General features: G+C 42.6%; 1 protein-coding gene across 12 annotated transcripts in view; it reads right to left on the bottom strand.

The window, feature by feature from the left end:
- Positions 1 to 12,638, bottom strand: part of mapk8ip3 (mitogen-activated protein kinase 8 interacting protein 3) — a 197,406-nt gene that overhangs the window by 94,618 nt on the left and 90,150 nt on the right. For 8 of the 12 annotated variants that reach the window (XM_063059137.1, XM_063059142.1, XM_063059136.1 and 5 more), the window contains 3 exons: positions 3,890 to 3,947; positions 2,820 to 2,972; positions 337 to 400 (listed from right to left, as the gene is read on the bottom strand). In XM_063059137.1, coding sequence (XP_062915207.1) covers positions 337 to 400; positions 2,820 to 2,972; positions 3,890 to 3,947 — 275 coding nt within the window. The remainder of the gene's footprint in view (positions 1 to 336; positions 401 to 2,819; positions 2,973 to 3,889; positions 3,948 to 12,638) is intronic. The other 4 variants (XM_063059138.1, XM_063059141.1, XM_063059144.1 and 1 more) reach the window with 1 other exon arrangement.

Raw genomic sequence — 12,638 nt, 5'->3', positions numbered from 1 at the left:
AAATTCTGGAAATCCCTGGTTCATGTCAGCTCAATGGACAAGCAGCATTCCGGATGGCATCAATACCTTAACCAAAACTAGCACCAAAGCAGAAGGTGCACACTTCTCTAAGCTCCCACACCTCATCAAGGACTTCCGCTCTGCTTGTAACATAATCATGGGGTTCTATATTGCCCTCGTCAGCCACCCCAGTATCTACAGAACTAGAATGGAAGTCTTTCCTGAAACTGAGGAATCGTTTTAAAATTTAAGGTTCTTTTTGCAAAAGGAGCCACAAAATCACGCTCATTAACCGAACAAATGCAGACAATTTGACAAATAATCTCGATAACTTACACTTACATCCTCCAGCTCTTCTTTGCCCTCGTTGTTCATAGCAACAATAGCTTCAGACTTCACCCTACAATTTAAAAAGTACATTAATAGTCGTGAGGGAGCTAAACAATAGTATGAAACAATCCTGGCTCATCAGTCCAGGAAGGTGCTAGTTACAAAATGCATGTATTTTATTAATAATATTTTTTAATCCACAATATAGTCATCCAGCCTAAAACAGTGTGCATCAGAATTAGGGTGAAGTTTTAAATCTATGTTAAAGTAAAGCAAAATAAATATTTTTTTAAAATACTCTTAGTGGCCGCTTTATTAGGTACACCTGCACAGTGATGCAAATATCTAATCTGCCAATCATGTAACAGCAACTCAATGCATAAAGGCATGAAAGCATGGTCAAGAGGTTCAGTTGTTGTTCAGACCAAACATCAGAATTGGGAAGACATGTGGCCTACGTGAATTTGACCATGGAATGATTGCTGGTGCCGGATGGGGTGCCTTGAGTATCTCAGAAACAACCGATCTCTTGGGATTTTCACTCAAAATAGTCTCTAGAGTTTACAGAGAATAGTGTGGAAAAACAAAATAAAAAAAAACACACCCAGTGAGCAGCAGTTATGTGGGTGAAAACTCCTTGATCATGAGAAAGGTCAGAGGAGAAAGTCCAAGCTGGTTCAAGCTCACAGGAAGGCGACAGTAATTAAAATAACCATGCATTACAACAGTAATGTACAGAATAGCATCTCTGAATGCACAATACATAAAACCTTGAAGCAGATGGGCTACAGCAGCAGAAGACCACAATCAGTGGCCACTTTATTAGGTACACAATGTACAGTACATAATATAGTGGCCACTAAGGGTATTTGCTTTTGTGTGTGCTTCTAGAAGTAGTGACAAATTTTAATTCTATTTGTGGCTTCAGATTTCAAGTTTGTTTTGTATTGAGACCTAGAATCACATTTAGGTGTTTTTAAATGTTTAAGATTATGGGAGGCACAGATAGTCAGATTCTATCAATAGTAGAAATGTCAGATACGAGAGGACATGCGTTTCAGGTGAGAGGGGCAAAACTGTAAGGAGAGAAGCAGAGCAAGTTGATTAGTTTTACACAGAGAACAGTAGGCTACCAGTAGGGGTGAGAGAGGAGGGGTTGTGGCAGTAGGTACAATAGCAGCTATGGGATAAATTCATGAATACGCAGGATGGGGCTGGGGAAAGGTGATATGGTCACATGCAGACAGTGCAGAATTAGATTAATTCAGCAGTGTTTTGTGTAGACATTGAGGGCTGAAAGGCCTGAACTGTATTGTGTACATTTCTGTTCTTTTCCTCCACTGTGTTACAAGATGTTTCAATTAACTTAAATGCAATTAACACTGTTGTCATACAGGATAAATAATCATGGGATTGACAAGAAGGCCATGACGTGAACTCTTTGTTAATGCTAAAAATCCTCCTTATAGACCCTAAACATCAATACAAATTGTATCTGAAAAGTAAAGATTTAACATTTGTCCTCTGAGCAACTTTGAGAAATGGTGACACAGGAATTGCCGGAAAGAAAAACAGTTTAACTATTGAATAACAGGGATGTGACGGGATGAGGTGATTTTAACTTATTGCACCTGATGATAATGGGGAGTTGACCAGTTCACAACAGGTTCTGTGGTCTTACTGACTTATTAATTACAACAATGTAGTGAGCACCATTCTGATTTGTCCCAACTACTGCCCACTACTGTTTTCAATTTACATTTTATATATAAATTATGGTTCTAGGAATCTGATTGCAATTTTAACTAGAAACTTGACAGAGAGCGCCTCAGGCATATGTGTTTCAGCTGAAGAATAACATGCCTACTGGCTCTACAATAACAATATGGCCATCACCCAACACAGGGAGCTCCCATCCAGCAGATAATACGCTGCTGCCCCCAGAAAGCCTTCCCAAGTCCTTAGCCAAAGACTAGAGTCACGAGTTTCACTGTAAACAAGAGAGAGTCCATCTGGAGCTTAACATCTTGTCACCTTCAGCAGACTTACACTGAAGCACCATTCTAAATCACACTCCATGAGTTGGGATGTTATCCTTCTAAGCAAATGCTAAAACATAATTTTTAAGCAATGACTCTTACTTAATCAGAACAAAGCAAATATTTCAGTACAATTACACTTAACCTTTGAAGATTGGCCATTTTGATTGCTGATAACGGGAAGAAGCAATTACATTCAGCATTCACTTGTAAGACAGACACCAGTGCAGGATGTGTACGAAAATAGCAGGGGTTGTTTAGAGCTAATAACATTAACATTTTAGCTACATCATCATGTGTGTGCATTAATAATCCACACTTTAATAATAGGACTGCCCTTCACAGATGATTCATTCAAGTGCTGTCGATGAAGCAGAGATATATCTTGCACAATAGGTCTATCTGCTACAATGGATAGGGAATGCAATAGATCTTGATGCACCATCTTACCGTTTCAGTTCTTCCTCCAATTCCTTCATTCGGTTCTCAACCTTAGCTTTGGCTTGTTTGACAGTCTCCAGTTCCCCTTTCAGCACCTCCTGCTCACTTGATAACTCATCCACCTTTGCAATCAGGTCATCCTTCACAATATTCAGGGCATTCCTTAAAAGCAGATGAAGTCACTGAATTAAAACACATTCATCTGAAGTGGCCGAAATATCAGCATCTTCATTCAGATGTCGTCACCAAACAGAAAATAATAATTTCGTGATGAGCGAGTGAAAATGCACATTATTTAACAATACAGCTCTGGTAATATTAAAGCAAGCAAGTGTTCTGAAAATTTATCTCATGACCAAACCAAGAAGACATTTCTCTTCGCTTTGTCCTGCCACTTCTTAATTCCAAGGCATTTCAGGCTCTACGTAGTAGAAATACTCATTCGCACCTGCATTTTCTGAAGTACTTCGTGTTGTTGTCCTCTCTGAACTCTCTCAATTCTTTTAACACATCTATATCACTAGGGGACCGATGACTACAGACACACAGAATGAGCACCTGAGTTTGTAATAATTTCACAGTAAAAGTAACTTAAATCAGAAAATTGCATTATATTTACACTGAACATTCTGACTGTTCTTAAAACTATGCAACGTAAGCTGGAACCCTTTCATATATTACAATGAAAATGATGCAGGTTTTTATCTTATTACACTGGGACGGTAATGGTGGTTCACACTCAGGGATAAAGGCAAAGTAACATGCTTTATTATACACACATATCTTTCCTATGTTTGGTGCATTCAGTGGATCCTTTGAGCAAATGTAAAAACAAAAGTACATCTGTCCATAATCTCTGACAATTTATTTCAGCAAAACCAAATTTAAATTATCCCAGTTATTTAAAACAAGCAACGTTAATGCAGTAGTGTTACGTTGATTTAATTCCAATGCAAAATGAGTAAGTCTGTATTGAACGATAGCTGAACTACCCAAGCACATAGTAATTAATGTCATATATTTTCTGGCACACAGCTTGCAGAACTTGCAGAAAATTAACTGTAAATTACATTCCTTACTTGGTTTCCAAAAGCTGAGTGTTCTCCATGATGAGATTTTCAACTTCCTTTCCCATTCCTGGAAGAGGCACAAGTTGTTCCCATTCAGGATCAGTGTAGGTTCCTCAAATTATTAATGTACACCATGAACACAGACAAACACATCTATAAACATAAATATACACACACACACACATATATATATATATAAAGACAGGCATTCCAGACATCAAACTGTCTAGCAAGTAATCATTCAACTGTCACTGAAGCAGAACACATGATGTCTGAAATCCCTCACACCTTAGACACATTCATTCACCAAATGCTACTGTGAAGAGCATGAATGGAACATGTAGACTCTGATTGCAGATGAACCTCAGAAAGCACATGCATCCCAGTGGTTCCATCAACCTCTTGGTTGATTATTCTATGGATCCTATCAGTCTCTCAACCAGCTTCTTCATCCTCAAATTCCACAAATGGACAGTTTTTGAATTTTACTGCATATGGCACAGTAATAAAAAATGCTTCATATTTGATCCATATTCAGCTTTCTAAAATCAACTCGTCTTTCAGATACAGTGTTTCATGATTCAGCAACCAATCATAGAGCTCATAGTCATTGACTTGGAGTTAATGACTGCCGCATTATGGGCACTTATTGTTAATTTATTTTAATCCTTTTGATAGTTGACGCTTTTGCTACAATATTATTCTAGCCCTCCTCTACACTGTCAGGTGGCAACCCCACACCTGTGGGCCCACACATTCAAAACATGAGAAGCAGATGTTAACCAACCAACAACCTTATTCAGAGCTTCTGACATTAACAGGAAAAGGGTGATGAACAAAGAAGTCACCAATAAGGAATAGCAATCTGAAAGTTTAGTCGAGGCATTGGGTTTTGAAATTTGAAGAAGAGTAGGGGAAAAAAATACAGAGATTTAGGAAGGAAATTCTTGTTGCTGAAGGCCTTGTTTCTAAGATTAATAGTCAGAGGGCAATGTTTCAGGGAATAGTGACAGGTAAGTTCTAGCTACAAACTAAGGCTACAAATCCAAACACAAGGAAATCTGCAGATGCTGGAAATTCAAGCAATACACACAAAATGCTGGTGAACGCAGCAGGCCAGGCAGCATCTATAGGAAGAGGTGCAGTCGACGTTTCGGGCCAAGTCCCTTCATCAGGACTAACTGAAAGAAGAGATAGTAAGAGGTTTGAAAGTGGGAGGGGGAGGGGGAGATCTGAAATGATAGGAGAAGACGGGAGGGGGAGGGTTGGAGCTCAGAGCTGGAAAGTTGATTGGCAAAAGGGATACAAGGCTGGAGAAAGGAGAGGATCATGGGACGGAAGGCCTAGGAAGAAAGAAAGGGGGAGGGGGGAACCCAGAGGAGGATGGAGAGAAGGTAAGGAGTTATTGTGAGGGTGGGGGGGGAGAGAGAGAGGGGGGAGAGAGGGGGGAGAGAGAGGGGGGAGAGAGAGGGGGGGAGAGAGGGGGGGAGAGAGAGGGGGGAGAGAGAGGGGGGGGAGAGAGGGGGGGGAGAGAGGGGGGGGAGAGAGGGGGGAGAGAGAGGGGGGGAGAGAGAGGGGGGAGAGAGAGGGGGAGAGAGAGAGGGGGAGAGAGAGAGGGGGAGAGAGAGAGGGAGAGAGAGGGGGAGAGAGAGAGGGGGGGGGGAGAGGGGGGAGGGGGGAGGGGGGAAGAGAGGGGGGAGAGAGGGGGAGAGAGAGGGGGAGGGGGGAGAGGGAGTGGGGGAGAGAGAGGGGGGAGAGGAGAGAGAAAAAATAAAAAATAAAAATAAATAAGGGATGGGGTACGAGCAGGAGGTGGGGCATTAACAGAAGTTAGAGAAGTCAATGTTCATGCCATCAGGTTAAGGGCTACCCAGACGGAATATAAGGTGTTGTTCCTCCAACCTGAGTGTGGCTTCATCTTGACAGTAGAGGAGGCCATGGATCCTTTCAGAGAATTATAAGGAAAATCAGGCAAGGTCCTTAAATTTATTAACCTAGTCAATCAGGAAAGACACCTGACAGTCTTTTCACTGACTCACTGAAAGGGACAGCACATATAGGTAGGAGAGCTCATACACCCAAACGGGAACCATCAAACCTTTTAACAGAAGGTTCAGTTGAAGGCATATTGTGCTTTCTTCATGTCCCAAGGTATTTCTAGTTTTAACTCTCATCCTCATTGAAAGCCTAGCCTGAAATTAAACAGGTTTTAGAGCAATGGGTAGATAGAATTGACACTTGATGAAGGGTCACAGCTTGAATCATTAACTGTTTATCTTTTCCATAGATGCTGCCTGACCTGCTGAGTTCCTCCAGCGTTTTGTGTGTGTTGCTCTGGATTTCCAGCATCTGCAGAACCTCTTGTGGTTAAAAGTTACAGAGGTAGGATAAGTGAGAATGAAGAGACTTTCAATGTCACCACATTTTAATTTTATATGCCACATTTTCTGCCCCTTATTCAAACTAATTTTCATTCTACTAATCCTACACTGAGTAGCAGGTGGATCACAGCCAGCAAGCACACTGTTGGAGCAGGAGAGCCTGCATGCAATTTTGAAACTCCCCGAACAATTTTAGTGGTCTGGGAGCAATGAGATAGAGGCAATGCCAGGTCATATAATGAGAGTAAATGTGATGATGAGGAGACGACAAGATCAAAAGCTGAATCAGTCTTAATTTCATTATATCCATTTCTATTTTGTCCTACAGTCCTTGTTGCCTGAGATAATGCTTGTGTCCTATGTTTGCCAGCAGCCACAAAAATTCTTGTGTTTTCCCCACTTCGTCAGACTGTTTTAAGACAGTGCATATTTAGTGAATGGTTCTTCACACAGATCCCATCACTTCAATAAGAACTAAAAACATTCCAGTTGATGTTCTGCAACTCCAGCTCAGTCTATTCTAACAAACACAAAAACAGAAAAAACATCGAGGAAAGGAAGAAAAATACATAATACAAATGTTTTTTCCCCAGTGGCCCATTCATGCTGATTTAATGCCTTTAGGGCCATTTTATCTCCTCCATTTGTGGACAGGAATCAAGGAAATACCCTTCATTTAATAGAACTGTTAATAATTCCTAACCTTTCTCCATGACCTCATCATCTCTCATTATAATTCTGCTCACTCCATCTTTTGTTGGTGTTAACAGAGTTGGCATTCCTTCAGAGAACAAAATATTTTGCCCTATACTCTGTAACTTGCTGAATTTCCAGCATATCAAAACATCCAATACAGTTAGTAGAGAGATTTCCCATTAAAAATATAAAAAGTCTAGGCCCATAGAAAGGATTTAAAACAGTGGGCGGGATTTGGAGGGGAAATTTCTCAGCACAAGTGCCAGCATGTCCATTGTTTCTGCACACAAACGCAGAAGGCAGGTACTTGCTGACAGCTGGCTCACTGATTTTCCCAACTGCACTCCAAAGAGTCATAGAGAGATACAATATGGGAAAATCGTGGGGATGCATTGGTAAAGTGGCGGTTAGTGTGACGCTATTAAAGCTCAGGGCAGAGTTTGATCCTGGCGTCCACTGTAAGGAGCCCCATGGAATGTGTGGGTTTTCTCCAGGGTCCTCCAGCTTCCTCGCACAGTCCAGAGACGTACCAGGTAGTTTAACTGGTCATTGCGAGTTGTCCTATGATTAGGTTAGGGTTAAATCAAGGCTGCCAGGGGGTTGCTGGACGGTGTGGCTCAATGGCCAGAGGGGCCTATTCCACACTGCATTTCTAAATAAATAAAAGACCCATCAACACACTGGGCCAATGTGGTAAACCATGTATACCTGTCTGGACATGCCCCTCTGCTGACTGCTCCTGTGGCTCCTCCCACAGACCCCTGAAAAAAGGTGATTGTGTCACTGCTCCTCCCTCAGTCCAGGACAGATACTCAGCATGGACGTTGGTCCATTTACTGTTAATAAAAGCCTTTCAGTATTTACTCTACTTCCAGCGTTTTGGAGTAATTGATAGTGCATCAGCCAATACCAACCATCAACCAGCCATTTACAACCATACCATTATCACACTGAAAAAATAAAATTCTCCTCACACTCTCACCAGCCTCCTCCCATCCCCAACTCCCACCTACACCCTCGGGGCAATTTTCAGTAACCTGGCAGCCAGCAGCATATCTTTTGAATGTGGGATGAAAGCACCGGGGTGGGGGGAGGAAAAAGACCTGTATGGTCGCAGGGACCAGAGGTCAGGATCGAGCCTGGATCTCTGGAGCTGTGAGACAGCACCCACGGAGCTCAGCAAGCACCAGGTTACACAATTGCAGTGACTGCCCTGCATTCAGGAGTCCGCCCAAAGGAAAACAACTGAAAGAATTGGGCACAACTGAATAATATATTTAAATTGTACTTAAAATGCAAGTGTTTGGAGTGATTTTATAATACTTTAATAATCTTCAGAAATCAGGTTTGATTATCACTGGCATACAGTGTGTCATGAATTTTTTTTTGTGGAGCAGTACAGTGTAACACATTAAAAAAATGACTTCAAGTTGCAATAAGAAATATGAGACGCAAGCAAGTAGTGCAAAAAGGGGGCGAAATAGTGAGAAAGTGGAAAGGGATCTCGTGCTTTGTGAGATCGAGTGAGGAAGTGTTCATGGGTCCAAAATACTTCAATTGAGTTATTTGTTTTATCCAGGGTTTGGGGATATTTCTGAATGTCAGAGGAATATGGCTTAGTGAAGTATCAAAGGATTTTTAGCACTGTCATGGGCTGTGCTTGTTCTGCGGCTCGTCACCCCCCCCCCCCACTATTGTGCTCACGTAACAGAATTCATAAGTGGACAACCCTGTCCCTGTACAGGGTTTCCTGCTGAGACTGAAGCTGAATCACACATCAACTTCTAAAGGAGGCAGAGGAGAAGAAAAGTAGCCAGTGCAGCCTTTTTCACAGTTCAGCAGAGAGCGTGGGTGGTTAACTGCTGACTGCAAATTCTTGGCCAACATACAATATCAGACTCTGCTTAACCGGCAATGCTCCTGATGAGCATTTCCCTGAAAGAATCGATCTCCTGATCAAATTCTCTTTCCAAAATGAGGAACTCTTCTTTTCCTGATGATGTAGTTGGTGTTGAACTGTGCAATTTGTTGATTTATTCAATACGAATGAGGAGTTAAAAGGAGTCATATTCCTACGTTTCGAATGTTAAAGCAAACACAGCAGATTAATGCTTTAGTTACTCAAACAGGCATTAGGTACCTAAATGTTAAACAGGCATTCGAAGCACTGAGTGCTACCATCAGCAAACAAGAAACAGTCTACCCCGACACCTTTCACATCATCGTCGGGGACTTCATTCAGGCTTGTTTGAAGAAACCTCTGCCCAATTATCATCAGCATATAACCTGCAGCACCAGGGGTCCCAACACACTCAGCCACTGCTATACTATGATTAGGAACACCTACTGTTCCATCCCTAGACCATATTTAAGGAATTCTGATCAGCTGGCTCGCCTCCTCCTAGCTGCATACAGGCAGAGTCTAAAGGGCAAGGCTCCAGAGATAAGGACAACAGCCGGTCGCAGGAGGCAAAGGAGTGGCTACAGGACTGCGCCGAGTTGGTGGACTGGACCATATTCAAGGACTCAGAGGATCTGAGCGAATACACCATGGTTGTCACAGACTTTATGAAAACCGGTCATAGATGAGTGTGCCCCCACAAATCATTCAGACTTCCCCAACCAGAAGCCCAGGATGAACTATGAGATCCGCAATCTGCTGAGGGCCAGATCAGTGGCAGTCAGGTCTGGAAACCAAGTAAGATACAAGAGGTCCAGGTACCATCTCCTGAAAGCCATCTCACATGCAAGGTGGCACTTCTGGACCAAATCTGAATCACTGAAGGATGCTCATCAGCTAAGACTGTGCTCGAGTGCTATCACTTACAAAGTGAAACCAAGCGACATAGCTCACAACAAGACTTCACTGCCAGATGAGCTCAATGCCTTCTCTGCTCACTGACCATGAGAACATGGAGCAACCTTCATGAACTTCCACAGCCCCTGATGACCTTGTGGTTTCAGTCTTTGAGGCCAATATAAGAGCATCTTTCAGGAGGGTGAACCCATGGAGAGCGGGTTGATCAGTATAGGCCTTTAATATTTGGCCATGTACCCCATGGAAAGCATTCAAATCAGATGGAGTACATGGCCAAGTATTAAAGACCTGTGCTGATCAATCGGCTTGAGTGCTTTTAAGTGTTTATCTTTAAACTCTCACTTCAGCAGTCTGAGGTACCCACCTGTTTCAAGCAGGCTTCAGTTATGCCAGCGCCCAAGAACAGCATTTTAACCTGCCTCAATGATTGTTGTCCAGTAGCACTTACATCCACTGTGATGAAGTGCTTTGAGAGGCAGCTGATGAAACAACTCCTGCCTGAGAAGCGGCTTGGATCCTCTCCAATTTGACTAATAGTACTACAAGTTCACAGCTGATGCCATCTCACTGGCTCTTCACTCTATCCTGAAACATCTGGAAAGCAAAGTTGCATACATGAGGATGCTCTTTATTGACTACAGCTCAGCATTCAATGCCATCATCCCCTCAAAAATAAGCTTCAAGACCTTGGCCTCAATTCCTCCTTATGCAATTGGAACCTCGATTTTCTCACTTGCAGATCCATCAGTTCAGATTGGCAACAACATCTCCTCCACTATCTCTATCAGCACAGGTGCACCACAAGGCTGTATGATCAGCCCCTTGCTCTACTTGCTTTACACTGATGACTGTGGGGCTAACCACAGCTCCAACGCCATACTGAAGTTTGCCGACGACACCATTGTCACTGGCTGAATCAAAGGAGATGATGGATCAGCATATAGGAGGAGGATTGAAAATCTGTCTGAGTGGTGCCACAATGACAACCTCTCATTCAATGTCAGCAAGACCAAGGAGCTGATTGTTGATTTCAGGAGGGAGAAACCAGAGGTCGATGAACCAATCCTCATTGGAGGATCAGTGGAGGAGAGGGTCAGCAACTTTAAATTCCTCAGTGTTAGCATTTCAGATGATCTGTCTTGGGTCTAGCATGTAAATGCCATTACAAAGAAAGCACGGCAGCTGAAGTTTACGAAGATTTGACATGACATCTAAAACTTTGACAAACAAATATCAATGTGTGGTGGAGAGTATATTGACTGGTTGCATCACAGCCTGTTATGGAAACATCAATGCCCTTCAACAGAAAATCCGACAAAATATAGTGGATATGGACAAGTCTATCACAGGTAAGGCCCTCTCCACCATTGAACACATCCACATGGATTGCGTCGCAGGAAATCAGAATCCATCATCAAGGACCCCCACCATCCAGGCTCTCTTCTCACTGCTGTCATCAGGAAGGTGGTACAGGAGCCTCAGGACCCACACCACCATGTTCAGGAACAGTTATTAGCCCTCAACCATCCCAAAGGGCATAACTTCATCCCCATCACTGAACTGCTCCCACAACTTTATAGACTCACTTTCAAGGACTCTTCATTTCATGTTCTCAGTATTTATTGTTTACTTATTTGGTATTTGCACATTGGTTGTTTGTCCATCCTGTTGGGTGTGGTCCTTCCATTGCGTTCTTGGATTTACAGTGCATGTTCACAATAAAATGAATCTTAGGGTTCTTTGGTGACATATAATGTACTTTGATAGTAAATTTACTTTGAATTGAACTAATCATGAAGGAGGAGTTAAAGAGAACCATTAGCAATATCAGATGCCAGTATATTCCCTTCTCAGTTCTTGAAGATGCTCTATCCTTGCATTGGGATCTCTGATATATAAAAAAGATTCCTCTCTAACAACAATGATGATACTACACCAGTGCAAAGGGAAAACAGAGTGTCAGACACTCATTAGGTATTAACCAGGTGCCTGCACTGTCCTTTAATGAGCTTTGTCACCTGCAAACATTAACTGCCCCAGTGCATCTTCCAGAACACTAACCTCTGGGTTATGGGGGAAAAGCAGGTAGGTGGAAATGAGTCCATGGCCAGATCAGCCATAATCTTATTGAATGGTGGAGCAGGCTCCACAGGCCAGATGGCCTACTCCTGCTCCTATTTCTTATGATTTTACGTCCTCTGAATTTGCCTCAGCCATTAGAATTTGCAGTAATAAACACAAAATGCTGGAAGTACTCAGCAGGCCGGCAACATCTATGGAAAAGAGTGAACAGTCGACATTTCAGGCCGAGGCCCTTCTTCAGGAGTCCTGATGAAGGATCTCAGCCTGGTACGTTGACTGTTTACTCTTTTCCATAGATGCTGCCTGGCCTGCTGAGTTCCTCCAGCATTTTGTGTGTGTTGTTTTGACTTCCAGCATCTGTAGATTTTCTCTCAATTGTGACCAGGATTTGCAGTATTGCTACCTTATTCTACATACAGGCTGTCCCCAGATAATAAATGCCTTCTGTTTTCATAATGTTCTTAAGGTGATTTTGTCAACAAGTCAAAACATACATCTTGCTGAGAAGGCTCTGTAACTAATTCATTGTAAACCACTGCCGAAACTTCTGCCTGTCACTGCCCTTTCTATTTTAAGGACTGGCAGAATGGACCGGCCCAGGAAAATAGCAGTCTCAATCATGACAGCACACATTCCTGTTATCCTCAGTTTGTTCATTTCATGGGAACAGGGCATGGCAGCGCCAATAAAATTCTGAAAATCCCTGCCTCAAATAGGATGCTCTAGCATATTGAAGCCAGAGGAATAAACTGGAGATCTGAAATCTATTGCAACAGTACAC

The sequence above is a fragment of the Mobula hypostoma genome, chromosome 9 (assembly GCF_963921235.1).
Source record: "Mobula hypostoma chromosome 9, sMobHyp1.1, whole genome shotgun sequence".
Classification (NCBI taxonomy): domain Eukaryota; kingdom Metazoa; phylum Chordata; class Chondrichthyes; order Myliobatiformes; family Myliobatidae; genus Mobula; species Mobula hypostoma.
This window is presented reverse-complemented; position numbering and strand designations above follow the sequence as displayed.